The 27,362-nt window shown below is 55.7% G+C and overlaps 2 protein-coding genes across 3 annotated transcripts; one reads left to right on the forward strand and one right to left on the reverse strand.

The window, feature by feature from the left end:
• Positions 1-16: 16 nt before the first annotated feature.
• On the reverse strand, positions 17-2,854 carry LOC103823677 (T-cell-interacting, activating receptor on myeloid cells protein 1-like). 2 transcript variants are annotated; one of them, XM_050982071.1, is made up of 5 exons: positions 1,937-2,850; positions 1,811-1,846; positions 1,348-1,617; positions 844-1,125; positions 17-211 (listed from the first exon to the last, which is right to left on the reverse strand). In XM_050982071.1, the coding sequence occupies exons 1-5, from the start codon at positions 1,968-1,970 to the stop codon at positions 33-35; spliced, it is 801 nt and encodes a 266-aa protein (XP_050838028.1). In that variant the 5' UTR covers positions 1,971-2,850; the 3' UTR covers positions 17-32. The 2 variants fall into 2 exon arrangements, with proteins under 2 accessions (XP_050838028.1, XP_050838029.1); XM_050982072.1 differs by lacking the exon at positions 1,811-1,846 and having other exon boundaries at positions 1,937-2,854.
• Positions 2,855-8,105: 5,251 nt separating this feature from the next.
• Positions 8,106-23,889, forward strand: LOC103823678 (sacsin-like). The gene is made up of 7 exons (XM_050982052.1): positions 8,106-8,212; positions 10,330-10,417; positions 10,562-10,664; positions 10,920-11,066; positions 11,427-12,759; positions 13,006-13,094; positions 13,589-23,889. The coding sequence occupies exons 1-7, from the start codon at positions 8,190-8,192 to the stop codon at positions 23,656-23,658; spliced, it is 11,853 nt and encodes a 3,950-aa protein (XP_050838009.1). The 5' UTR covers positions 8,106-8,189; the 3' UTR covers positions 23,659-23,889.
• Positions 23,890-27,362: the final 3,473 nt, after the last annotated feature.

A 27,362-nucleotide genomic window follows, 5' to 3' on the forward strand; every position in this document is an offset into this window, starting at 1 on the left:
GGAAGCAGGACAGGAATGGCGACAGGGACGGTTTATTCATCCCAGCACGGGTTGCTGCAGGGCGATAAGTGCCGCGGTGCCCGGCGGTGCCCGGCACTGCTCCCCCAGCCCCGGCAGCAGCGGCTCCGCGCCGCCTCCGCCGCGATGAGCCCCAGCAGGAGCAGCAGCCCGGCCGCCAGCGCCAGGCGCACGGTGTTGCACAGCGTGTAATCTGCGGGGACAGAAGGGACCGTCACTGGGGAGGAACCCACTGGGAGATCCCAGTCCTCCCACCTCCCACGGGGGCAGCAGGGGATCCAAGGGAACACACAGGGCAAGGGGACACCCCAGGGAGGTCCTTGGCTAAAGAGACACAAAGGGAATTCATAGGGAGCAAAGAAGCCCCGAGGGGGCCCTCAGCTGCACCTCCCACATCCCTGTCCCCTGGGACACCCCCTACTCTCAGCCTCTCACCTGTGACCCCACCAAGTGGCACCAAATATGGACAGGAGGAAAGAAACATGGAGCTGGCCCTCAGATGCCACTGCCAGCGAGATGGTGACACTGAGCTGTGACAAGACATATAACTGTCCCTGGGACTGGGAGGTGCAGGGAGAAGTGTCCTTTGACTCTTATCCCCACCTGTCAGCCCAGCAACCCTGTACCTTTAGGGTCTCTAGGTTATCTATAGGGTCTCTGAGGAGCTGGCCAGGCTCCAACAGAGGTGAAGGAACCTGGAACCCCCTGCTTGGTCCCCTCATACAGCTGCTTTCCTGCCCTAAATCCTTTTTACTAGTTCCCCCAGGATGTGACAGATTGCAGGGAGGAAGAGTGGAGCAGGATGTGGCTGGGGGGACGTCTCACCTCTCACCACCAAGTCCAGGGTGTTGCTGACAGCCGACCATTCTCTCCAAGCACTGAGGGCGTAGCACTGGCAGCTGTAGCGGCCGCTGTCACCTTTCTGCACGAGGGAGAAGCTGTAGTCCCCTTGTTCCCTGTGGAACTGCTGGGCTCGGATCTGGCCTTCCAGGTACAGGAAGCAGCCGGTGCTGGGCTGTGTGATGGTGCAGTGGAACATCACCTCAGCTCCCACAGCCACCTCGTGCCCAGGCAGGACAGAGAGGTCGGGTCTGGGCAGACGGAGCTCTGGGGGGACAGGAGAGGGAATGAGAAGGTGCAGAAGGCTTTGACATGGTGCCAGGAGCACCAGGATCTCTGTGAAGCCACCAACTGCCTCAGGCAGAGGTGAAGATGGTCCCCACCTCTCCAAGCCAGGGAAGAGGAGAAAAACCTTGTCCAAATGGCCACAGGCATCCTGGTGTGCCCTGGGGCGTGACCCCACAAGAGGGGAAACGGCACATCCCTCACCTTCCACAAAGACTTCCAGATCAGCGCTTCGAGCCAGCACAGTGTCTCCCTCCAGGTAATGGCAGTTGTAGCCACCTCTGTCCTCATAGGTGGCATTAGAGATGGAGAACTCGGCCCTGCCACTGCTCTGCTCCAGGGTGCGGAGCTGGCGGCTGCCCTTGTACAGCACAAAGCTCCCATTGCTGCACTGGCAAATACAGTAGATGGTGGTGGAGCCTCCAGGTGGGATTACCCCAGGTGGCTTCAGGAAGATGGAGATTGTGGGGGTACCTGCACAGGGAGAGAGATGCTGCCAGCCAGCCAGGGAGCCCAGGCAGCTGCCCTGCTCTGGACCAGGGCTGCCACCAGGCCCCGTCTCCACACAAGGGTGAGTTTTGTTCCAGGGGGCTGTGGAAGAGCCCTGGGAGATGGGTGGGCCCAGAAGTGTGTCCAAACTCCCCATCTACCTCCTCAAGATACTCACTCAGTGTAGCCTCACCCTGTGACACTAGCCAAGCGCCTGCAAGAGAAGCAGCTGTGTAACACCTCTGTGGAGTGTCTGGACACCTCCTGTTGCCCTCTAGGAATCCCCACAGCCTCTGGCACTCACCCAAGGCCAGCACACAGGTCACGGGCAGCATCATGTCCCTCTTGGCTCCCTCTGTATTTGGCTCAAGCAGGGTTTCTTCAGAGGAAAGCGTTGACCAGAGGCACCAAGCAGCTGCGTGGCTTCTCGTGGCTCCTGATACAAGCTTGTTGTCACAAACCGCCTTCTGTCCCACGGCTTGGCTTTCTGCAGCACCACTGCAGGGCTGGGGTGGTTGAACTGGAACCACAATGTCCAGTCACATGCCCAGGGCTGGGCCCCTGTGATAACTTAGGTCTTAAGATCTGGCAGACCTTGGGGGAAAGGCTATCAGGACTTTTTGTTTCTCTTTCTTAGATCCAGTCACTTGATGGTGAAATGGCTTCTTCTCTGACTTATGAAATAGGGGGTTGTTTTGCAACCACAAACCCACAAGTTTGGTGGCTCAGCAGATTGAAATAGGAGGGAAGGAACTAGACTTCCTTTTAGGCCTTTTCCTGGGCTACAGGGTCTGTCTTTGCAGGAGGGACAGCAACACCTCATACTTGTAGGTCTGGGTGCACAGCGTTGGTCCTACTCCTCATCCATCCAACCCCCCATCCAGTCCCACACTGGAGCAACTGATGGTCCTTACTGCAGACAGCTTCTCCCTTCCACCCACACCTGGAGCCAGGTGCTCCTTGGCTGCATCTTCTCTGGGTTGGCCAGTGATGTAGACAGAGCTCCCTTTGACAATAACGAAGGGCTAATGAAACAGGGAAAGTCGCTTGCACCTCTGGATGTGGGAGAAGGGAACTGATGAGTTCTGCCACTGGGGCTGTGTGGGACACGTGCAGCTTCTCCAGGAGTCCTGCTCTGAAGGTGGCAGCGTTTGTAGCTCCCTGTCCTCCTGTGAGCTGCAGGCAGCACATCCTGTCCCCTCTGTATTTGCAACCTCTGCCACAACTGGTCCCTGCAGGAAAAACAGGGAAGGCTCAGGGCTGGGTGGGTGGGGGTTATATGGGTGTAAACCAGGGGAAAAAGGCAAAGCTGTACTTCTTCCAGACCCTTTTCTTTCTTCCCCCTTCAGCTCTTTTGGTCTCCCATGGAGATTCCATGGGCAAGGAGAAGTTTTGGCAGCAGGGTGCCCTATGGCCTCTTCCTGTTCTGAGCATCTCCTCTGGACCTCTCTCCTGTCTAACCACCCTTTGCCTCCCCCAGCCTCAACTGATTCTTGGCATTGATGACTTAGTATTGTAAATCAAAGGTGACTCTGACGAACGGCAGAGAGAATGATGCATCTGACTCCATAGATATCAGAAGGCTAATTAATTACTTTATTATACTCTACTATATACATTTCAGCTAAACTGAATCTGCCAAGCACTCACTCTGCTCACACTGCACTGAATCTTGTGACTGTCACGCAACAGTCCTTACACACACGCACACACCTGGCCCTGATAGGCCAGGGAACAAAACATCCTCACTCTGGATAAACAATCTCCATATTGCATTCTGCTTTGGCACAACACAGGCACAGCAAGTGATAAGAATTGTGTTTTCCCTTTCTCTGAGGTTCAGTGAATGTGAATCTCAGAAATCCTTGGGAAGAACTGTGCCTTGCTTTTCTCTGTGAAGAGAAATGTGGCAACAACTTAGTATTTCAGCTTTTCTATTTTTCATATATTTGTAATCCTGCAATTCTTTAGTGTATAGCTCTAAACTCCATATTGAGTGCTAGTAGCTGCTACTTTCCCATTTTGGGCAGGCACAACAATTGCTCTCCAGGTTTGGGAATCAAGGACTCCTCACGGTCTCAGGCCCTGAGAAATGTAAACAAAAGTGAGTTGTGGGGAGCAAACGGGGGCTATATTACTTCATTACCTGAAGCTTTAATTAGAAGATTAACCCCCAACAGGCAAATGGACCAATCTTATAAAAGTTATAAAACTATGAAAACCTGTGAACCATTGTCCATTTTGGGTGTAGCCCCTGGGGGGCTTTGTCTGCCCGAAATGTACCTGAAGGCCCTTCAATAAATATAATTGCTTATTATTCCCTCAGTTTTTTCTGGACTCTGTTTTTAGATGGCCCCAAAAAGGCATCAGCATCTCCTTGGAGTGCCTCCTTTCACCTCCACAGCCCCCACTGGCCACACCAAACTGCTCTGGCCTCATCAGTGCCCCGTGGGGAACAAGCCCTGGCCATTCTGTGGCTCTGGCCTGGCTCAGACTGTCCAGGATATGTTGGTGGCATCACTGTGGGCCCATCCATGGGCACATTGGAACCCCTGCTGCCCTCTCCAGAGCCTTTTCTCACATCCCTCAGCCGGACAGCGACTTCGGGGCACATATGCAGAGCATGGGACCATGGAAAGAGCTTTCCCCCTCCATCACCACTGCTGGGAGTTGCCTGATCCAGCAGCCTGAGACAGAGGAGGCTGCCACAGCTCCAAGGCCCCAGGTCCAAGCAGTTGTGAGTCCCCAGAGGACAGGTGGGGTCACACACAGACACAGCCGGTCCCACAGGTCTGGACAGGCACACAGGGCCTCCCACAAACAGCACTAACAGGATGTGCCCCTCGTTGTATCCCTGCAAGCACATTTGAGCTTAAATTTCAAAAGCTTTAATGAACAATGTACTGTCAGAGTCTCACCACCATAAACAGTTCTACAGGCAGTATGGAAAGATGTGGCTGGGGACAATTCCTCATGTCCTCTTCAGCAACTCCAAAGAACTCCCTGTGATCTGGCCTTCACCCCCAGCTACAGCTACACCTCCTTCTATGCCCAAAGGTGTCTCCTCAGCAACTGCATTGCCTGCTGCATGTCCTCACCTCATCAGCAAGTGAAATGTCACCCTCTGACAGGAGGCAATATCCCCAGCACTCCTGATGCCAGCCAGTTTAGCCCTTTCTACCACTGGACATTCTCACCTCAGAATCACAGAATAGGCTGACTTGGTAGGGAGCCATCAGGATCATCAAGGCAAAACTCCTGGCTACAGTGCAAATATGTGATTCAGTAGGTTCTTCTTTTTTTGGCCCTGAAGGAAATCATTGTCACCTAACATTTTCCTTTCAGTCATCTACCTTCCCCTGTTTAATTCTGCAGCCTCAAGTCACTGGCTAGAACAGAAGTATGTCCATACTAGGAAAAAAACAGGGAAGGATAAAGAAATACGAGCTGTTTCCAACCCATGCAAGTATCACAAGAAACCAAAACTGTTGCAGCGCTCGCGGTCAGCAAAGCGGACTCCAGCAACGACTTGGTGGGACCATCATGTTTGTATCACCTGAGCCATGTCACCTGATAGCCCCACTGGCCTTGGCTGTCTCTTCCCACCTGGATTCTCCCTGGCTGTCCGTGGAGGCCTTAATCACAAACTCTCAACAATGCAGAAGCATCTTCAGACAAGCAAAGCATGAAGCAAACTCTGTCTGCCTGCTCACACTCCACCAGGTGAGCGTGCAGCCATGCTCCCAGTGCCCAGGGTGCAGCAAGAACCGGCCTGCAGCAGACTTCCCAGGAAAGGTGGCTTCACAAATGTCAGGGCAGACTGCACAGCCTTGTAGACCTGCCTCTGCTGAAGAGAGGCAGCAAACTCAGGCTCCCAAGGCAAGCAGCATCAACCCACAGTTCACTGAAGCACATCCAAAATTCTGCACGCTGCAATGTTGACTATAATTTGTGCCACAGACATTTTTAGATTTTAACCATTAAGCTAAGCCACAAATGGTTTTTTACCTGTCACACAAATTTTAGAACTGTGATTAAAAAACACCAAAAAACTTGGGAAATAATGCTGTTCAAGAAGAAAAATGAAAAGACATTCCTAAGATTAAATTTTAAAAATATTTTATGTAAATGATATTTTTATCTCCTTTTTTTGGATAATTTTTCACACTTTAAATGATACATTAATTCAAATACTGCGATAAAAGCATAATCTTGAATTATAAAATAGTGAAGTATTCTTCTTGAAAATATTAACAGGAAAAAGTTTTTTCCACCTGAGTTGTTTCAGATTAGTCCAGAATAATAAGAACTGACTCTTTCTTACAAGCAGGTTTTATTGCTTTTTCAGTGAACCTGCATTTTCTAAAAGAGAAAAAAATATATATATAATGTCAGACTTGTTTTAGGTTCTACTTCCTTTTCTTATGATCTGCCTATTTTTGCCTTTCATTTTCAGTTTCAATTCTGAGAGCCAAGATGCTGGAGAATAAATGTCCCGTTAGATCCCTCCCTGTCCCTCCTCTCTGAACACTGGTGTTGGTCCTGGCTGTACTACAGCCAGAGAGAACTACAAGGAAGACTTTGCTCCAGACATGCAAAACTGCTCCAAACAACCCAGGAGGTGCTTCAGCTTCTTCTCTCCACCTCTCAGCCCAGCAAATGAGAAAAGGCAGGGAAAAGAAGGGTCAGTTTTATCACACCTATCAAGGGAAGGACTCCTTTTACTTGCCTTCTGTCATGGTATAATCCCAGACAACAACTGAGCCTCGCACACGGTCCCCGGTGGGATGGCAGAGAGAATCCAATGGTCAAAGTGAGAAAAACCCCTTGTGGTTTGAGATAAAGTTGTTTAATAAGGGAAGGAAAAGCTGCACATGGAAGAAAACCAAACCGAGGGATTCATTCTCCACCTTCCACTGGCAGGTTCAGCCATCCCCGGGACAGCCTGGCTCCATCGCGGTTTCAGTGACTTGGGAGGAAAAATGTCACCCCCCAAACATCCCCTTCTCTCTTCCCCAGCCTTTCCTGCGAGCACAACGCCATCCTCTGGCGCAGCAGCAGCTGTGTCCCTCTGTCCCCGGTTGGCCAGAGCTCCTGGCAGCACTGCAGGACCCATCCCCACCCCTGCAGAGGGGGAACACAGAGCACAGGCCCGTGGCTATCTGCAGTCCCACCACAGCTCTGAGGTCACAGGGATGAGGGTCTGGAGGAATGGGAATCTGCCTGGAGAGGGGCCAAAGCCGTGGAGTGCTGCACACCATCACACCCAGCAGCAAGGTGAAAGAAGGAAGAGGCAAGGAGGCTTCCCTGCAGAGGTGCCTCACTGCATCCCCTGAAATTTGTCCTACATGTGCCCCAAGTCACCATGTCCTGCAGGTTCTTTCTTCACACATCCCAAGTGGTCTCATGTCTCTGTGGTCTTTTTGCCCACACTCTGCAGTCCAGGTAGCCTCAATGTGGTGTCCTTGTGATGTTGTGTGGTCCCCACATGGTCTGTAACAGTCCATAGGGCTGAAATTTGTCTGAAGTGATCTCTGCAGTGCAAGTGATCTCCATATGGTCCCATGATCCGTTAGATACAGCCCCTTCACCCAGGACAGTTTGGGTGTTTCTGCAGGCCAGTGTGAGGCAGGAGACCAGGCTCTGATGGCCCTGGGCCCACAGCAGTGTCCCTACATAGTCACAGACCACATCCCTGTAGCCACATCCCCACGGATGCCCATCCCACATCCCTGTCGGTGTATCCCTACATATTTCCATATCCCTGTAGCCACATCCCCATGTGTAGGAAATGGATTTGGAGAGAGTTCTCAGGGCCTGACAGAAGGCCCACACATCCACATGCAAACTTTGAGATAAAAATGCTGACTTGGAAAGGCCATGGAATAGGACAGATATTGTTGAGAGACAAATGGAGCTAGAAACAAGTTTCTAAAGATGGCCTTGCAAATAAGACTAAATACTTTAGAGAAATAGAACTATGAAAGATGCATTGTAGTGGGACCCACGAGGGGTCCTTTTAGATGATTGGCTTTAAAACATCTGCAACATGGTGTGGCAAAAAGCTGATAGGCCAAGAAACCCTTAATAGTGTACTGTAGTTAGGAAATAGTTGGCTTCTGATTGTGATGGTGTGAATTATAACATCTGTATTATCACCCTTCTCATCAGACTGAAAATAGAATAAAAGTTTTTAAAACACCTCTCAGTTACCCCATCTCTAAATCAGAAAAAACATTATCCAACACCCACGTATTCCCATAGCCCATCCAGGTATCCACATTCCCATATCCCTGCCCCGGTCCCAACCACCGTTTTTCATGTCTCTTTGCTCCGCGCCGCTGTTTTTGAAAAATCTTGGGTAAAGCACATTTCCTCGACTGTGCGTCTGCAACGGGGAAACGAAACTCTTGGTCCAGGAGGCGGGACCAGGGAGGCGGAGCAGGGGGCGGACCGGAGCTCCGAGCGCCGGCACCGGGCAGCGGCACCGGGCAGCGGCACCGGGCAGCGGCACCAGCGGCTCCAGGAGAAGGCAGGGGACCCCCGCAGTGCCCACCATGGCCCTCAAGCAGCCAAAGGCGTGAGTGGGTCTGGGGGCATCACTGGGAGTTTGTGGGGGGACACAGGGCAGGGCTGGAGCGTTCTGGGGTCACGGGGAGCTGTTGGTGGGGCAGGGGGCTCAAGGGGGGCTGGGGAGAACTGAAGGGTGAGTGAGAGAGGTGGGGACTGCAGCGGTCAGGGCTCACACGGAGGGTTTTCAGGGCTGCTGGATGTCTTGGTTTTGACTGGGAGAGAGAGAATTTTCTCCCCAGAAGCTGCTCCAGCGCTGTTTTTGGTACTCAAAGTGAGAACAACGTTGGTAACACGCTGAGTTGGAGCCCCGTCGAGCTCACTCCAAGTCAAGGACTTTTCAGTGTCCCATGCTCTGCCAGCAAGAGGGAGCATGGCCAGGAGACCTGACCCCAACTGGCCAGAGGGATATTCTGGACCACAGAACCTCCTGCCCACTACAGAAACTGGGAGGGGGGTGGGAGCCACCGATTGCTACTGGGGAAGAGGCTGGGCATTGGTCAGTGGGTGATGAGCGACTACTGGGCAATGCTGCTTTCTATTGCGTTTTATTTCGTTCTCTCTCCTTCCCATTACTATTCTTAATAGTAGTAGCAGCAGTAATGTCAATACATTTAGTCTTGTTTCAGTTATTTAACTATTATCTCCAGTCATGGGTTTTCCTTTTCTGGATTCTCTCCCCCATCTCACCAGAGCAGCGAGCAGCTGCATGGGACTGAGTTCCTGGCTGGGGTTAAACCACGACAGTCCTTCTTGGTGCTCAGCTGGGGCACAAAGAGTTGAGATAACAACAGATCTGAGGAGAGTGTGTTAAAACACAATTGTAAGCATCTCTCGTATTTATTTAATAGCTGTGGGTCTCAGTTTGCTCTCGGAGTTCCTGCCCGTGTGCTCACAGGTGCATTTTATAAAACCCTGTGTGTGGTCCCGTGGGAATGTTCATCCTCCCTGGCCCTGGGCTAAGGGTATCATTCTGTTGTGGTTGGTAACACGGGGCTGTAGTACGAGAGGACGGCTGGAGCTGAATGGAAGCTGCCGACTGTGCTCAGCATCGCCGTGCCCGCTGGGCTTCGGGAGCCATCCAGTGGGAACTGTCAATAATTACACCTTTGGGCTTTTCTCCTGCGAGAACCAAACCATGAGACAAATCTTCCAGTTCAGCCTTCCCCCTTCCCCCTTCCCCCTTCCCCCTTCCCCCTTTCCCCTTCCCCCTTCCCCCTTCCCCCTTCCCCCTTCCCCCTTCCCCCTTCCCCCTTCCCCCTTCCCCCTTCCCCCTTCCCCTTCCCCCTTCCCCCTTCCCTTCCCTTCCCTTCCCTTCCCTTCCCTTCTCAAACCTTCCCAAACCTTCCCTTCCCAAACCTTCCTCTGTGGTTACCCAAACCCTCAGGACAGTTTAACCCCTGGCTGCAGCTCATCCCATAAAGGCATTCACTGTTCCCAGTGGGGGAGAATCAAAAAGAAAAGGTAAAACCTCTGAACTGACACAAGAGCAGTTCAATGATTGAAAAAAAAAAACAAAACTAAATATATTGATGTTACTGCTGCTACTAATAGTAATGAAAAGGAGAGAGAATGGAATAAAACCCAAGAGAAACAAGCAATGACCAATAGTTGCTCAGCCCCACTGACCAATGCCCCACACACCCCACAGCAGTGATTGGCGGCTCCTGGCCAGCCCCCTCCTAGTTTCTGTAGTGGGCAGGAGGTTCTATGGTCCGGAATATCCCTCTGGCCAGCTGGGGTCAGGTCTCCTGGCTGTGCCCTCCCCTTGCTGGCAGAGCATGGGACATTGAAAAGTCCTTGACTGGGCTCCAACTCAAACATCAGTGTGCAGCTGACACTGTTCTCATGCTAAATCCTGAATGTAACCTTGGACACACTTTTGGGAAGAAAATAAACTCTATCCCAGCCAAAACCAGTGCTCTGGAGCATCCCAGGAAGAGATAGGGATTTGGGGAAGTGTAGTTGCTGTCCTTGGAGGTGGTTGTTTCAGTGGGTCCTGGAAGGAGATGAGGTCCCTGACCCTTTCCAAGCAGAGGCACATCCTGTCCAAGGATCCAAGGCGGATGTGGGTGTCCTGGTTACAGAGCCTCCCCCACACCTTCTCTCCCTCTCTCTGCTTTACAGGGAGACCTTCTGCCAGCGGGCACCCACCTTCCTTGACTACCTGCACAGCATCCTGCAGAAGTACCCGGATGGAGGGCAGATCCTCAAGGTCAGACCCCCAGGGAACCCACCCATCCGGGATCTCCTGCCCAGCAGGGCAGAGTCACTGCAGGCAGTGGGGCTGGTCCTTGTCCAGCACCAGCCCCAGGACCCTGGAGGGCCCAGGTGACCAGGCACTGATCTGTAATTCCAGGAGCTGGTGCAGAACGCGGACGATGCCGGCGCTAACGAGGTCGTGTTTGTGTCTGACGAGCGGGAATTCGACATCACCGGAGGGGGACTGGAGGGCACCCAGGGTGAGAGGCACTGTGGACACTGGGAGAAACCAGATGGAGCCCTGGGGTGGCACTGGCTGGTGCTGGGAGGGACTGGGGAAACTGGAACTGGTGAGGGGTTCTGGGATGTGCTGGGGGCACTGAGGATACTGGGAGGATTCAGTGCTACTGAGGGGGGCTTTGTGGGACTGGAGCTTGTGGGGATGCTGAGAGTGAATGAAAATTCCCACTCCATGTCCCAATTCTCCCTAACCCATGGATGGTTCTTACTGCCAGGCCCAGCTCTCTTGGCCTACAACGATGCTGTGATGTCACCCCAGGACTGGACAGGGATTCAGCGCCCAGGGGTGTCACACAAGCGGGAGGATCCCCGCAGCGTGGGGCGCTTCGGCTTGGGCTTCACCTCTGTCTACCACCTCACCGGTGAGTGGCACTGGGAGCCTCTGCTGGGACTGAACTGGGCATGTGGGTTTTACTGGAGGCACTGAAATACAGGTGCTGGGGAGAGCTGGGGGCACTGGGGGTGTGCAAAATGGAGGGCTGTGTCCAAAGTGAGGAAACGTGAAGCATTGGGAGGCTGGAGGGAGGCTGTCTGGCAATGGAGAGCAGGGCTAAGGGGACCAACTGAGGGAGAACTGGTGAATTGGGATTAGGCTTTGGATCATGGGAGGCACCATGGGGATAAACTTGAGGCCATTGGGTGGGCATTGATGGGTTGGGATGATCTGAGAAGGCAGTGATGTCCATGTCATCTCTGTGGCCTCATGGTTCCCATGTCTCCAGACCTACCAGGTGTGCTGAGCCCCCCATACTTGGGGGTGCTGGACCCCGAATGCCAGGTGCTGCCTGGTGGTGGCAAGCGCTGGGACATCTCTGAAGCTCAGGACCTTCCTGGCCTTTTCGAGCCCTTCTGGGCTGGGCTGGAAGCTGTGGGACAACACCGTGCCTCAGCCCAGGGCACCCTCTTCCGCTTCCCCCTTCGCCGGCAACCCTCAGAAATCGCTGCAGGGGTCTCTGATCCTGAGCGCATCTGCAACCTCATCCAGACCTTCCTCACAGAGGCCCCTCTTGCCCTCCTCTTCCTCCGCCATGTCCGCCGCATGGCCCTGCATCGTGTGGCCCCTGACGGGGCCCAGACGCTCATGGGAACACTTGTGGCATCCCCTCAGCCTCTCCCTGTTCCGGTGCCATTACAAGATGAGGGGCTGAGTCTGGCGTGGTGCCTGATGGCCCTGCACGGGGATGGGGCAGGTGCTGAGAGCAAGTGGCTGGTGGCCACAGGCAGGGCCACTGAGGGGCCAACCGTGGCTCTGGGCACACGGCTCGGGTGCTGCCCTGAGCTGAGCCTGGCACACCCCCTCCACGGGGCCTGCCAAGGGCGGCTCTGCTGCTTCCTGCCGCTGCCAGCCACTGACGAGACAGCCACAGGGCTGCCCGTCCATGCCAGCGCTCCCTTTGCCCTCTCCGATGATCGACGCCACCTGCGCTGGCCCCAGGAGGGCGAGGAGGGTGAGGAAGATGCCCGCTGGAATGCTCTTCTGCTGCTCGACCTCCTACCCCTGGTCTACAGCCACTTGGCCGCTGTGGCCGTGGCTCTGCCCGGTGCAGATGCCTACAGCCTGTGGCCGGACCCCGAGCGCACGCCGAGCTCCGGCCGGATCCACAGCCTGGTGAGCCGCGTGTGCCAGGAGCTGGCGGCCGCCCCCATCCTGCTGCCAGCCGCAGACAGGGCGGCGGGGCGGCTGCGGGCCCTGGAGGCTGTGCTGCTGCCAGCGGCCGCGGGCGATGCAGCCACACGGCGGGCGGTCCAGGCCTTGCTGGTAGCAGCGGGGGAGCCAGTGGCCGAGGTCCCACCCCACGTCTGGAGGGCGCTGACTTTGGGGATGCCAAAGGGTCTGCGGGAGGCCACGGCGGGACACGTGCGAGAGGTGCTGCGGCACCACGGGGCTGCAGAGCTCCCGGCTGCCAGCCGCCTCTCCCTGCTGCGCTACGTGGCCGGGGATGGGTGCCAGGCGGAGCTCCGCGGCCTCCCCCTCCTGCCCCGTGCCGACGGAACCTTCGTGGCCTTCGGAACTGCGTCAGCCGTTGTCTATGTGGACACATCCGACTGCCCCAGGTGAGCCCGCGGCCCCCGGCAGCTCCGTTCCTTGCAGAGTGGGCAGGACAGCCAGCTGCCCACAGTCACAGCTCTCTTGAATTGGGAAGCGGAGGCATGGCCAAACCTGTTTTTTTGGCCCTGGATATTTGGGCTCCTTACTGCCCTCCTTCTCTTAGTGTCACCAAGTGGGAGCTGAGGCAGGTGCCCAGAAAGCTGCTCCCCATTACCCTTCTGGTCCCCCTGCACACGTGTTTGTCCCCACAGGGAGCTCCTACCTGGCTTGGCCGGATCCTTCCTGCCCTCAGACTTGGAGCCAGGCTTGGACAGCCTCCTGCGAGGCATTGCCAAGAAGGGTAAGAGATGGGGGTCCCTGGACCACCTTTAGGTCCCCTGGTTGCCCCCCTAAACCCCAACATGCCCCGGCAGCCTTGTATACCTTGGGTTCCTCTGCAGCCCCCCATCTCCCTGTAAGTCCCTGTCTCTCTGGGGATCCGTGTCCTTGCTGTTCTTCCCACATTCTTCTGTCCCTTCTGTGCTCCCTCAGGTCCTGGGTCTCACTGTGTTCCTCCTCTGAAGACCTCTGTGCTCCCCAATACTGGTCCCTCTAACACCTCTGGTCCCCCTAACACCTCCCATATCTCTTTCTTATATCCCCACCCACCCTGGGGTTTCTGGGTTCTCCGTGCTCCTATTAAGGATATCCACCATCCCTCCAGAGCCCAGGTCCTACCATATCCCATTTGGGGGCCACCCATCCCTTGCAGGTTCTTTCTCCCCCATCCTGTGTCCCTCTGCCAGGTCCCAGGTCCCACATGTTTCTAGTGCAGCCTCTGCCTCTTGTACACAGGTCTCTTCCCCAACCTGGTTCTGCTGGATCCAGCCATGACTGTACAGACCCTGCGCTTGGCTCTGCCCCCCACCTGGACATCCCAGGCTTCAACCCCAGTGATGTGGTATCCAGCCCAAGGTTCCCCCCAGCCCCCAGCCTCCTGGTTCATAGCCCTGTGGCAATTCCTGGCCCACCACACAGAAGACCTGGGCCCTCTGGAGGGGCTTCCTCTCATAGCCCTGTCCTCACTGGATGCCCCCACTGTCCGTCTGGCTCCACTGATACCCAAGTCCAGTCTTATCTTCCAGGCATGGGAGGACCAGCTCCTTCCACTTGATGTGGCCTCTGTGCTGGAGGTCCTGGGTTGCCCTGTGGTGCCACCAGGCATGTGGCACCGCTCCCTGTCCCGCTATGTCCTGCCTCCATCCCCTCTTAATGCCCTGCGGGCCCTGGGCAGGCAGGGGGTTGCAGCACTGGTCTCCCGCATGGCCTCGCTGACTGATGCGGATGTGGTCACCCTCCGGCGCTACCTGGCAGATGTCCCATCCCTGACAAAGCAGGACATGGCCACTCTGGCTGCTCTGCCCCTCTTTCTGCCACTGCCCTGCTTGGCCACCCCACAGCCCACAGAGCTGGTGCCAGCTGCTGCCACCCCGGCGCTGGAGCCAGAGCTGGAGCTGCCCCAAGATGTGCTGCTGCCGGAAGCCGTGTTGCGGTGCCGGGATGAAGTTGACCGTCAGCTACTCGAGAGGCTCCAGAGGCCCCTCATCAGTGCAGCCTGTGTGATGCTGAAGGCTGTCAGAGCTGTGGCCCAAGGCGTGTATGCGGGGCGAGCGGCTGAGACACAGGCTCTGCTGCTCTGGGTGCTGCAGCACGGAGACACTGTCTTTGCACAGAGCCCCCAGCTGCGGCAGGCCTGCAGCACGCTGGCCTTCCTGGAGACGCCTGATGGCCCTGCATGCCCGCAAGACCTCTATGACCCCTGTGACAGCACCTTGCAGGCACTGCTGGGACCCGAGCGCTTTCCTCCTGCTGCGTTCCACAATCCGTTTGTCCTACGTGCCTTGAGGGCTGTGGGTTTGCGGCACGGTGTGGGGTGCCTGCTGCCCTCAGACATCCTGGCAGCTGCAGCAAAAGTCAGTCAGGGCAGCAGAGCAGCTCTGGACAGGGCTGAGGCGCTGATCACGGTCTGCAACCACCCCAAGGCACTGGACGGCTTCAGCACTGCAGAGCTCAGGCAGCTTCAGGCCCTGCCGTGGGTGCCTCGCTCCAAGTGCACAGGAAAGCCTGGGCAGCCCTTCCTGCCCCCTAAGGAGCTGAGATCCATGCAGTACCAATCTCTGGTGGGGCTTGCCATGCCCCTGACTGACGCCTTTGTGCCAGAGGCAGAGAAGAAGCTGGGACTGAACCAGACCCCACCACCAGAGAGAGTGTGGGAGCAGCTGAGAAAGCTGGCGGGGTGCAGGAACATGGATGAGGTGGGTCCTGCTCTCCAGCCCATCTACTGGCACATGCAGGAAAACCTGAAGGTCTTTGGGACTGCCCCGGATGGTGCTGTTGTGTGGACTGGGTCTGAGCTTGTCCTGCCACGTGATGCTGTGCTGGGCTATCCTGAGAAGCTGGAGCTGGGGATGCTGGTGCCCCGGGTGCCCCCTGACTTCCTGCCCTACGGCTGCCTCTTCAGGGCCTGGGGTGTGGCAGATGGGGTGAGTGAGCAGCGGGCGGTGTCAGCGCTGCACTCCCTGGGACAGGACATAGACAGGCGCAGCTCCAGAGCAGGCACTGATGCAGAGTTGCAGGTGGTTGTAGCTGTCCTGGAGTGGCTGAAGATGCAGGGCCACCAGGGCGAGGGCACTGTGCCGGTTCCTGTGAGGATCCCACAGGGCTCAGGCTTTGCCCTCCGTCCAGCTGCCTCTGCCGTGTACGTGGACATGGAGCTGGAGGAAGAGGAGGATGTTCAAGAGGTGGTGCACGAGGCAGTGTCTTCCAGCACAGCCATGTTCCTGGGCACGGAGCGTCTCAGTACACGGGTGCTGGGCCCGGAGCCATTCACAGCCTGTGGCCCCTCGGAGCCCATCACCCGACGCCTCCGCAACATCCTCCAGGAGTACGGCGAGGAGGGCGACCTCTTCACAGAGATGGTCCAGAATGCAGAGGATGCCAGTGCTTCCGTGTGCCGCTTCCTCCTGGACCTGCGGTGCCGCAGAAAGGCCACGTCTGGGCTGCTAGACCCAGGCATGGCTGCCTGCCATGGCCCAGCCCTCTGGGCCTACAACAATGCCCTGTTCACAGAGGACGACCTCCAGAACATCACCCGGATTGGGGCTGCCACAAAGGAGGGCCAAGCAGGCCGGATCGGGCGCTTTGGGCTGGGCTTCAGCGCTGTGTACCGTGTCACGGATGTGCCAGCAGTGCTGAGTGGGGAGACGCTGCTCATCTTTGATCCCAATGGCACCCATCTGGGCAAGCACATCCCCAGGGCTGGCTCCCCTGGCATCCGCCTGGACTTCTCCAGCCGACCACGCATTCTCCGTGTCTTTGCTGAGCAGTTCCAGCCCTACCATGGTATCTTTGGGTGCTGCCTGCCTGAGCCAGGACCCTTTCCAGGGAGCCTTTTCCGCTTGCCTTTTCGCACTGAAGAGGAAGCTGCAACATCGCAAATTTGCTCTGAGGCCTTTGGTACAGAGCGCATCCAGTCTCTTGGGACTGCTTTCCTTACCTCTAACCGGCTCCTGCTGCTCTTCCTGAAGAAGGTGAGGGAGCTGTCCCTGGAGATGCTGCCAGACACAGCCACTTCTGCAGAGGATACCATGCCTCTGGCCACACTTCAGAGAAAGGAGATCCGAGACTTGGGTGCCCCTGGGGATCCCCCAAGCTGGGCAGCCATCGAGCAGCTCTCAGCCTGTGAGAAGGAATCCAGGACCACGTGGCACTACCTGGTTTTGGTGTGTCAGGGTGATGGGGAGTTGCTGGAACTGTTTCACCAGAACACACAGGCAGGACTCCATCCTCCACTTCCCATGGCTGGTGTGGCCCTTCCCCTTACCCCAACTGATGATGGCAAATGGGTGCCACGTCTGGACGCTGAGAAGGGGCAAGTTTTCTGCCACCTTCCCATGCCAGTCATGTCCGGGCTGCCAATCCACCTGCATGGGGCCTTTAGCATCCTCTCAAATCGCAAGGGGCTGTGGGACACGGCGGAGCAGGGCAAGTGGAACCGGGTGCTGCTCCACAATGCCGTGCCAATGGCCTGGCTCCGAGCACTGGACCATCTCCGTGCCATGCACGAGGCAGGCGAGTTAAAGAACTATGAGTATCATCTCTTCTGGCCAGACATTAGCACTGCCCGTTACCCCTTTACAGAGGCTGTGACTGGTTTCTACCAGGCTGTGGCAGCCAGGAGTGGCCCAAGGCTCTTTTCTGATGGCCACTCCTGGTGCTCGCTGCAGGACGCCTGCTTCCTGCACCAGGCTGTGAAGAAACACCCTAAGCTGGGTGCTGTGGCGCAGCGAGTCTTTGCCATCACTGTGCCCCGTCCCCTGTTGGCTGTGGCCTTGCCTGGGAAGGTGCAGGAGGGCCTTGGGAAGGCACTGGATGCTGGAACCTATGACTGGAGCCGCTTTCTCTGTGAACTTGTGCTTCCTAACTTGGAAAATCTTCCTGATGTTGACCGAAACCTGCTGCTGCTCCATGCGCTGGATATGTCTCATGAGGATGTGGACAAAGTGCTACGAACCGTGCCCTGCATCCCTGTCACCCCTCATGGCCACCTGCAGCTCATCAATCAGCTGGTGCATCCCAGAGGCCGCGCTGCCCCTTTGTACAACCCTGAGGATGGGCGCTTCCCCACTGGGAATGCCTTCCTTTCCCTGGAGAGACTAAGCCAACTGGAGAGGCTGGGCATGGTGAAGAACACTGTCGCTCTGCCAGAGCTGCTGGAGAGGGCAAAGACTGTGCAGCTTGCCTGGACCAAGGATCATGCCCAGGGCTGCCAGAGGGCTGCCTGCATCCTTGAGTTACTTCAGGGTGCAATGAAGAAGGGAACAAACAACACCCTGCAGGCTGCTTTCCAGACTGTGCCCTTCCTCCCTGCTGCACAGCGCACTGGTGACCCTGTGCTTCTGCCAGCTGCCCAGCTCTACCATCATCTCCATGAGCCACTAGTGGGACTCATCCAGCCTATCTTGGCTCCTAAAATGCTGGGAAAAAACTTCAGCCTCTCTGAGGAGGTAGAATCCTTCTTGGGGCTGGACCGGCAGATACCATCAGCTCAGGTCCTTGAGCAGTTGCGAGCACTCCGCCATTTCTCTAACACTCTCCCTTTGGAGACCCTGCAGTACAGCACCAACTGCTGCTACAAGCACCTGGACATGCTGCTCCGGGAACATCCCTCCAGCCAGGATGAGGTGGCTTCTGCAGTGGCCCCAGGGGAGCCCTTCATCTTGGTGGGCTCCCATTTTGTGCCAGTCACAGCTGTGGCCGAGACACTGTCATTTGAGGCTGCCCCATACCTTCATCAGCTCCAAGAGCAGTACAAGCCCTACAGAGTGCTCTGGGAGTGTCTGGGGCTGCGCCACACATTTGCCTGGGATGATTATGCCCAAGTGCTCTGCACCCTGGCAGAGACACATGCTGGAAAGCCGCTGCCTGCTGCGGAGCTGGCTCTGGCCTTGCGGCTGGTGTCTTGTGGTTTGATGGAAGATGGCAACCAGCCAGATGCCTGCCAGACCCAGCAACTCTTTCTCCCTGATGAGGAGGGCATTTTGCACCCACGGGACAAGCTCTACTTCAATGATGCACCATGGATGCCGTTGGACAGAGATGTTCTGCTGTGCCATAAACAGCTGTCCCGAGAGGCAGCCCTGCACTGTGGGGTGGTCACCACACGCCACCGAGCACTGGAGAGGAGTGAACTCAGCACTTATCACCTGAGCCTCTGGGCGCAGCCATTTGGTGTCCATGAAGATTTGCCAACGCGACTGAAGAACATCTTGAAGGAGTACTCTGAGTCCACACCTGATCTGGTGAAGGAGATGCTCCAGAATGCAGATGATGCTGGTGCGGGGCTTCTGCACTTTGTGTGGGACCGCCGGCAGCACCCAGTGAAGGCCACTTTTAGTGAGAAATGGAACATCCTGCAGGGCCCTGCCCTCTGCATCTACAATGACCGCCCCTTCCAGGAGCAGGACATTGAAGGCATTCAGCAGCTGGGGGTGGGTGGCAAGCAAGACCGGCAGGATGTCACAGGCAAATATGGCCTTGGCTTCAACACTGTCTACCACTTTACTGACTGCCCAGCCTTCCTGACCGGAGACAATACCCTGTGTGTCTCTGATCCTCATCTCTACTACATGCCCACAGCCACAACTGAGAAGCCTGGTAGCATGTTTGCTGTCAACACTGACTTCAAGCAGAATTTTCCAGACATTTATGACACCTTCCTACCATCCTTCTTCAACCTGAAACAGGGCGTCCTTTTCCGGCTGCCGCTCCGCACTGCAGCTGAGGCTGCCAAGTCCAGGGTGTCTGACATGGCTGTGCGAGACCAAGACCTCAAGAACATGGAAGAAACACTGGCTAAGGAAGGTGAGGACTTGGTGCTCTTCCTCCGGCATGTCCACACCATCATCTTCTCTGAGATCCCCCCAGATGGGAAAGAGTTGGTGGAGAAGCTGAGGATAACCACAGAGCTCACAGAGGATGATGCAAAGTTGAGACGGGATTTTCAAGCAAGATTAAGCCAAGCCATGGATGGGAACAGCCCCACCCATCTCTCCTATACCATGAAAGTCAAAAATAGCAGGGCCAAGACTACAAGTTTGTGGAGGGTGATCTCCCAGATTGGGGTGCAGGGCGGGGCTGAGGAGTCTCCAGTGCTTAAATGGCTGCCCTATGGGGCTGTGGCTGCCCGCCTGGAGCCTCTGAACCAAGTCACGGGCAGAGCCTTCTGCACCCTCCCACTGCCCTTGTTCACTGGGCTGCCTGTGCACATCAACGCCAACTTCTCTGTGGATGCAGCCAGGTGCAGAGTCCACTGGGACAAAGGCGGCACAGAAGCAGCCTGGAATGGCTTCTTGCTCCGGCGCTTGGTGGTTCCACTATACTGTTACTTTCTCACCAGTCAGTGGAAGGCCCTGGAGCCAGAAAAGCTCCAGTGTTGGTCCCTGAATCTCTGCCAGCAGCACCTGGACTCCCACTTACTCCAGTTTTTCCCTGTTATGAAAAGGATGTCATTACCTATGTTCCAGGACATGGTGAGGGAGATCTACAAGCACCTCAGTCATGCACGCCTGCCCCTTGTGCCTGTGTACAAAGTGACCAGGAGGTCACTTTTCAAGGTGACAATAACCTGGGCATCTCCAGGTGGAGGGGACATGCTAACAGAGCCATACTTCCTTGAAGAGATGCCTCAGCCAGATGTCCAGAAAGTGCTGGAGCAACTGAACATGAAACTGGTTCCACCATTCCCTCACCTGCAGCAGATCCGTGAGGAGTTCATTGAAGCCCAGGTGAATGCTCTTGTATTAGGGCCAGCCTCTCTCCGGTGCTTCCTCAAGGCTCTGGCTCTGCCTGTGCCCTGCAGGCTGGCTGAGACACCCTTGAGGACCCCAGAGAGCTGCTCTGACCTGCTGCAATACTTAACAGGATGGAACAGGCACTCCCAAGGTACTCACAATGATAGGGTCAGGGCAGACCTGGAAGGCCTGCCCTTGCTGGCCACAGAAGATGGTCTTCTGAATGCTTTCAGCATCCACCACCCTGTCTTCAAGAACTCCTTTGCCCACCTCTTCCCCAAGCACAGCCACCGTTTTGCCCAAAAGTGTGTTCCTACATGGATCCCACCTTGCTTTGTGAAGCAGCTTGACCTCCCACAGGCCACACCATTCATCCAGGAGGCATTGGGTCAGTGGGAGTGGACCACAGAGGGGGAAGAGTGGCTCAAGGGGCTGTGGACCTTCTTTGAGAGTGTGGTCCCCTCCAGGAACTCAGAAGAGGCCATGGAGTCTTTCATGAATTATCTCCAGAATATGGCAGTGCTGCCTATTCAGGGGAGTAAGACAGACTCAAAGCACCTACTGCCACTATCCTCCCTCTCCAGGGTTCTTTTTCAGTGTTACTCTGAAGTGGAAGAGGTGCTGCACAAACTGGGCATCCCTGTGCTCCAGCAGTCCCTGCTGCCCCGCAATTTTGCCCACCGTTGCCTGAAGCCAAGGGTGCTGCAGGTCACAGATCCCAAGGCTGTACTGGCCCATCTGGCAGACAGAAGAGCTGATCTTTGCTGGGGGGATCTAGGGGAGCAGGATGTGTCAGCCCTGCTAAGGTTTGTCCAGCAGGGAAAGCTGGATTCACGTGCACTGGAGCAGCTCCAGCACCTGCCTCTCTTCCAGAAGTTTGGGGGGGACTATGTAGCTGTGGCTCCCTACCGCAAGGTGCTGTTACTCTGCAGACAGTTCCTGCAAGTGCCCTTGAGTGCCCAAGCCCTGTATGACTTGGAAAAAGACATGCTGCTTCTCACACCAAGCCCGGTCCATAAATGGCTGGCCGAGCATTTGAAGTGGGAGGTCACAGATGACCAAAAGCTCTTCATGACTGTGGTACTTCCCCGGCTGTCCCAACTTACACGGCAAAACCTCATGGAAGCTGTACGATTGTTCTTTGTTGTGAAACGCATCTGTGACACTGAGAGCATGGAGGCCATTGTGGCAGCTTTTCAGAAAGTGGCATTTATACCAGATGCCCATGGAACACTGCGCCTGGCCTCCTACTTCTACCATGACATGCTCTCCTTCTACACCCTGCGGCTCCAAAACCGTTTTGTGCCTAAATCTTTCTTTCAGGAGCTACATTCGAACCAGAAAGAAATTGTGGCTTTCTTCCTCGAGGCAGGTGTCCGCACCAGCCTCTCCATAGAGGATTTTGTGGCACTGGCTGAAGAGATTGAGCGTGAAGCCACTCAGGCTACATGCCATGCTGGAGAACTGCTGGAGCGACAGCAGGAGATGCTCAAGCAACTTGCAATCCTGTTGAGAAATCCTGAGTCACAGGGTTTCCTGAGGAAAATTGCCTCAATCCAATTCCTGCCTCCACTGGATATCCCCCCAAACTTTATGAACCTTCACCCTCCTTTTGGAGACTGCACTAAGGCCGTGGCTCTGAAAGGCAGTGTTTCCTACTGCAAAAATGTGGCTGAGCTCCTGTGGACATCAGCCACCATCCTGCCAGAATCCCTTGAACTTGAGGAGACATCCCTGAAGGCCATGGGAGTCCTTGTAGAGATACCCACTGCCCTGGTGGTGGCCAACCTGGAGCATGTGTGCAGGGCAGATTGCTCAACACACCTGCAGGTAAGCACACGGGCCGAGGTGCTCCATAGCATGTACAGCTTCCTGCAGAATCATCTGAAGGAGGTGGATGCAGAGCACCTCGCTGAGCTGCCCGTGGTGCTGGCCAAGTCATGCGACATGGCCAGGCCATGGCAGGTGGTGACATCACTCCCGGACGAGGCTGACTTTTACCCCTACCTCCTCACACCTCACCCCCATGTGTCTGTCTTTGGAGATCTCCTGAAACACCTTGGCGTCGTCCTGGTCCCCACACTGACTCACTACAGCCGTGTCTTGGCCCAAATCTACCAGGAGAGCCATGGCGGGACCCTTTCCAGTAGCCAGAAGAAGACAGTCCTGCTGGCCACACGGCATTTCTTCCAGCTGCTGTGGCGGGAACCAGAGCCCCCCGATTGCTCTGCAGTGGCTGAGCTGTACCTGCTGAGCACTGCTGACTGCCTGGAGCTGTCCCACAAACTCTGCTTCAATGACTGTGTGCCCTCAGAGATCGCTCGGGCCCTGGAGAAGACCTTTGTGTTCATGGCTGCACTGCCAGTGTCTGGGTGTAATGCCAGGTGGCTGCAAAGGCTGCCACCACACCTGTGGCCACGGGCGCTCTCAGAGGTGACAGAGAAGCAGCTGGAGGAGGGCAGTCCACAGCCGTGTCAGTATGGCTCTCAGTGCGCTGCGCAGAGGCGTCTGCAGACCCTGCTGGTATCCCCATGGTTTAGGCTGGGCCTGGAGTCCCTGCTGCAGTGGCAGACCCAAAAGGCTATGATAGAAATGGAGGGGGAGGGTGGCTTTGCAGTGGAGCAGGTGAAAGTGCAGTGCTGCAAGGACATCTGCACTGTGCTGGTGCACAGTGGGGCAAAGGTGGAGGGCAGCTCCCAGTCGCAGGTTATCCACGTGTGCCTGTCTGGTGGTGCCCAGCGGCTCCTCTACATCCAGCATGCAGAGATGGTGCTGAACCGGCAGCAGCTGAGGGTGGTGGAGACGTTGGTGCAGGAGATCAATAACATCCTGGGTGGCCAGCTGGAGGCACGCACTTTGTCCGTGCTGCGTGAAATGCTGGTCTGCCAGGAGCCACAGGACATTGCCTTGGTTCTGGAGGAGAACAACGTGGCACTGGCGGGGGCTGCACCAGAGCCAGAGAAGAGGCTGCAGGAGGAGGCTGAAGCTGTGGCAGAAGAGGGGCCATGGAAGGATCCCAGCCTGGCAACCTTGAGGCCTCTGCATGGTGTCAGGGGGCCAAAGGTGCGAAGCCAATACAAACCTGTGAGCGCTGCCTGGCACCAGGGACAGGGAGGCGGTGGCTCCTTGCTGAGCAGTGAGGAGCTCATGGTCCTGACTCCATCTGTCCCCGAGGCCCTGCGTTGGCTGTGTCAGGCCACAAGTGACCTGCAGGCAGCCAGCAATGACACCTGGCGCTGCTGCCCCAACTGGGTGCTCTTCAAAGTGCACCAGGCCCTGGAGAAGGCGCTGGTGGCGGCCCTGCTTTGCTGCGGGGAAGCCTTTGCGGGCCATAGGGGGCTGATGGGTATGGCCCAAAGGCTAGAGGCGGGGGAGCCAGAGCTGAGGGGCCTTGTCCTGGATGTGCAGTGGTTGTGTGACTGTGGTGTGGACAGCAAGGCCACGCAGTACCCGAGTTACCATCCCTTTCCCATGACCCCGAGTGAGGCCTTCCCCAGCGTGGATGAGGAGGAGGTCCTGAAGAGGGCACAAAAAGTGCTGGTGACACTGAAGGACCATGTGGGCAGAAAGTGAGAGGTCCCTACCAAGGGACACGGCACCTGGCCCAAGGGACCACCAGGCCCCCATCAGAGACCCACCATGGACCTGTTGTGGACTCACAATGGACTTGCCACAGACTTTCATCCAGCCCTGGTAGGAGAGCTTTGGTGGCAATGAAGGCCTAGACCACTGGACATCACAGAGTAGCCTGAGCTATTGGCATGTCTTGAGTGTGCAGTAAATAAAGTGGAAAATAAATGCTGAGGTGCTGGTAGACCCTTTCATTGACAGTGGAATCAGGGACATGAAGATGTCATGGGCAATGGGTGTTGAAGGTGGAGATAGTGATGAAGGAGTTTGGAGAACTGTGGTGGGTCAATTTTGGCTAGCCAGATACCCACTGAGCCACTCCATTACTTCCTCTCTTTGACTGAAAAGGAGAAGAAACTGTGATAAAAATCCCATGGGTCACAGAGATCACTCACCAATTACTGTCACAGTCAAAACAGACTCACCTTGGGGAAATTAATTTATTTTATAACCAATTAAACAGAGTAGGAAAATGAGAAATAAGAATAAACCTTAAAACACCTCCCCCTACCCTCCCTTCTTCCCAGACTCAGCTTCACTTCCAACTCTTTTACCTCCTCCCCTTGAGCAGAGTGCAAGGTGGGGAATGTGGATTGCTGTCAGCTCATAACACTTGTCTCTGCTGCTCCTTTCTCCTCACAGATTCCCCTCCACTGGAGACAGTCCTGCACCAACTTTTGCAATGTGGGTCCTTCCCACGGACTGCAGTTCTCTAAGAACTGCTCCAGCAAGGTCCCTTTCCATGGGGTACAGTCCTTCAGGAACAGACTGCTCCGGTGTTCTGCCAGCTCCTGCATGGACTCCTCTCCACAGAGCACAGCCCCTGCCAGGAGCCTGCTCGAGCCTGGGCTTCTCCCACGCTGCAGCTCCCTTCAGGGCATCCCCACTTGCTGTGCTGTGAGGTCCTAACATGGCATGCAGTGGGGATCTCTTCCTTTTCTCTACTCTACATGGGCTGTGGGTCAAAATCCTCCTCCCTATGGGCTGCACCACAGCCTGCAGGGGAATCTGCTCCAGCACCTCCTCCTTCCTCAGCCTTGGTGCCTGCAGGGCTGTTGCTCTCACAACCTCTCCTTCCTCCCTGCCAGCTGCTGTTGCACAGCAGGGTTTACCCCTTTTTTAGTGTCTAATCACAGAGGCCCTCCCGGCATCACTGGTTGGCTTGGCCTTAGCCAGTGGCAGGTCCATCCTGGAGCCCTCTGGAGCTGGCTCTGCCCAACACATGGGCAGCTTCTGGTGTCTCCTCATAGAGGGTCATCCTGCGGGCCTGTGCAACCCAGACCTGGCCATGCAAACCTGCGACAAGGATGATGAGGTAGTACCAAGGGGAGCATGGGGGTCTCAAGAAAAGCATGAGGTAGGGGAAGCAACAAGAGGAGCTCAAATTTCAATGAGCTGGAGTCATTGTCATAGGCCCAGAGACCATCACCAAAGTCCCAGTGTGACTCTGCTGGTATGAGGCCAAGTACACAGCCTGCCCCTGGGTCAGGGCAATCCCAAGCACAGACTTGGGTTGGGCAGAGCAGGGGTTGAGAGCAGCCCTGAGGAGAAGGACTTGGGCATGTTGGTAGACAAAATCTCAGTGTGTCCCAGCCTCTTGTACTGTCACCCAGAAAACCCCATGTCCTGGGCTGTCCCCACAGCGCAGGCAGCAGGGGACAAGTGGGATTCTGTACCTCTGCCCTGTTCAGGTGAGACCCCACCTACAGAGCTGCCTCCAGCCCTTGGGTCCAGCATCAGAAGGATGTGGAGTGAGTCCAGAGAGGCCAAAGAGATGCTCCAAGGGCTGGAGCCCCTCTGCTCTGAGCCGGGCTGGGAGAGCTGAGGGTGTTCAGCCTGGAGAAGAGAAGGCTCCAGGGAGACCTTAGAGACATCTCCAATGCCTAAAGGGGCTCTAAGAGAGCTGAGGGATGACCTTGGACAAGGGCCTGGAATGCTAGGACAAGGCTTTCCACTGGCAAAGGGCAGGGTTAGAAGAAACTCTTCCCTGTGGGGGTGGTAAGACCCTGGCACAGGTTGTCCAGAGCAGCTGTGGCTGCCCCATCCCTGCAAGTGTCTGAGGCCAGGTTGGAGAGGGCTTGGTGCAACCGGGTCTAGTGGCAGGTGTCCCTGTCATCATTAATGGAAAAATTGATCTGGGAGGTAAAGGAACTAACAGAAGTACATTTTCAAGCCTTGCCTAGGAATTGTTCCTGATCTTCACAAAACAGGGGCTTCTATAGTTTGAAGAATAGTCTTTGAATGATCTCTACAGCCCAGCTCTAACCTCCCTCAGAGTGCTCCTTCCCACAGTATGTCGCACCAGTCTGGCACAGATCCTGTGCAGGTGACGTCCACTGCCACCAACAACAAGACCACTTTACCTACCACAAGTTAGAAGGAGCATGGATCATTCAATTTTTTCCCACAAAGGATATGGAGCAGTGTTGTGGTGTGAGTTCAGTTTCCATTTGTATGTTTGCCCCGTTGGTGTTGTTCTCCCCATCTTATAATGTTTTCCCCATTTTGCATCCCTAAGCCTATGTTGATGGTTTAGCCCTGGTTTCCCCCTCTCCCTGAAATGGTTCCCTCCCAGTCTGGGCATACTGCCAAGCCCTTGTCTCCACCCCTGTTCCCTTAGCAACCACCCCACTTGTTACATTTTCCCCTCCTCCAGAGCCCTGTCCATCTCCCGGGGCCCCGCCCATTTCTCCAGAAACTTCTCCCTTCCTCAGAAGGTGATTGGGCAGGTGCTCTGAGCCCCTCTCTAGCTCTTATATCATTAGTTCTCGCCCGTGTCAGTTATGTCCGATTCCCCTCCTCAGTTTCCCCCATTTGTTCTTGTACCTATGGTCCACCCCCTTTATATACTGCTGTTAGTCTTTGTTCTCTGCCTTTTCCCATCTGGACCCCCTGGAGACAATAAACTTCTGGACTGCACCACGCGAGTTAAGGTCCTCTTTTCTCTTAAGCTTCTCCGCTTTTGCCGCTCCTCTCGATATTGCTGCCCTGTCGAAGGCGCTGCCTAACGCCCCGGCGCATTAAGGCAGCGCCCCACTGCTGCTAGCTGCTGCTGTGCTCCCAGCTAGCCGGCGCCGCCTCCTCCCCGCTTTCAGGGGAGTAAAGTGCACTCGACGCAGCAGCACGGCAGAGCAGAAACCCTTCTTGTAAATCCGGCCAATTCTTTCTGAATAAGTACATGCAAGCAAAGACGCCTTGCACAGACTCTACCTTCTTGGAACCCTGGTGATCAGTGATAAAAGTCTAGCGGTGGACTGTTGCAGCTGGAATAGCTGCTAGAAAAGTCCAGAGTAAGGAAGCAAAAAGAGCCTTTGCATGGTATCCACAGATGTTTAATTCAGCCGCGCGGTGAGATGTTCCCAGTACACAGGCACACTCGGGGGAGACCCAAGGTTCCTCCCTTGTGAGGGGTTAGGGGTGAACGTGGTCTCCAGGCAGTACAAAAATGAGGGTCAGTCAGGGAATAGGGAGGGAGTGGCTCAGGGACACTGGAACAGACATAGGCACAGGGGAAGGAGCCAAAAGGGTCTTACCAGCTTTTTGAGGGAAGCTTCTTGTGTCTCCCAAAACGAGGGGATGCCCCCCAGGGTCCCCACAGTGGACCCCAGAGAACAATGCTGATTCCAGTCCTTTCTGACACCTTTGTT

The sequence above is a fragment of the Serinus canaria genome, chromosome 20 (genome assembly GCF_022539315.1).
Source record: "Serinus canaria isolate serCan28SL12 chromosome 20, serCan2020, whole genome shotgun sequence".
Classification (NCBI taxonomy): Eukaryota; Metazoa; Chordata; class Aves; order Passeriformes; family Fringillidae; genus Serinus; species Serinus canaria.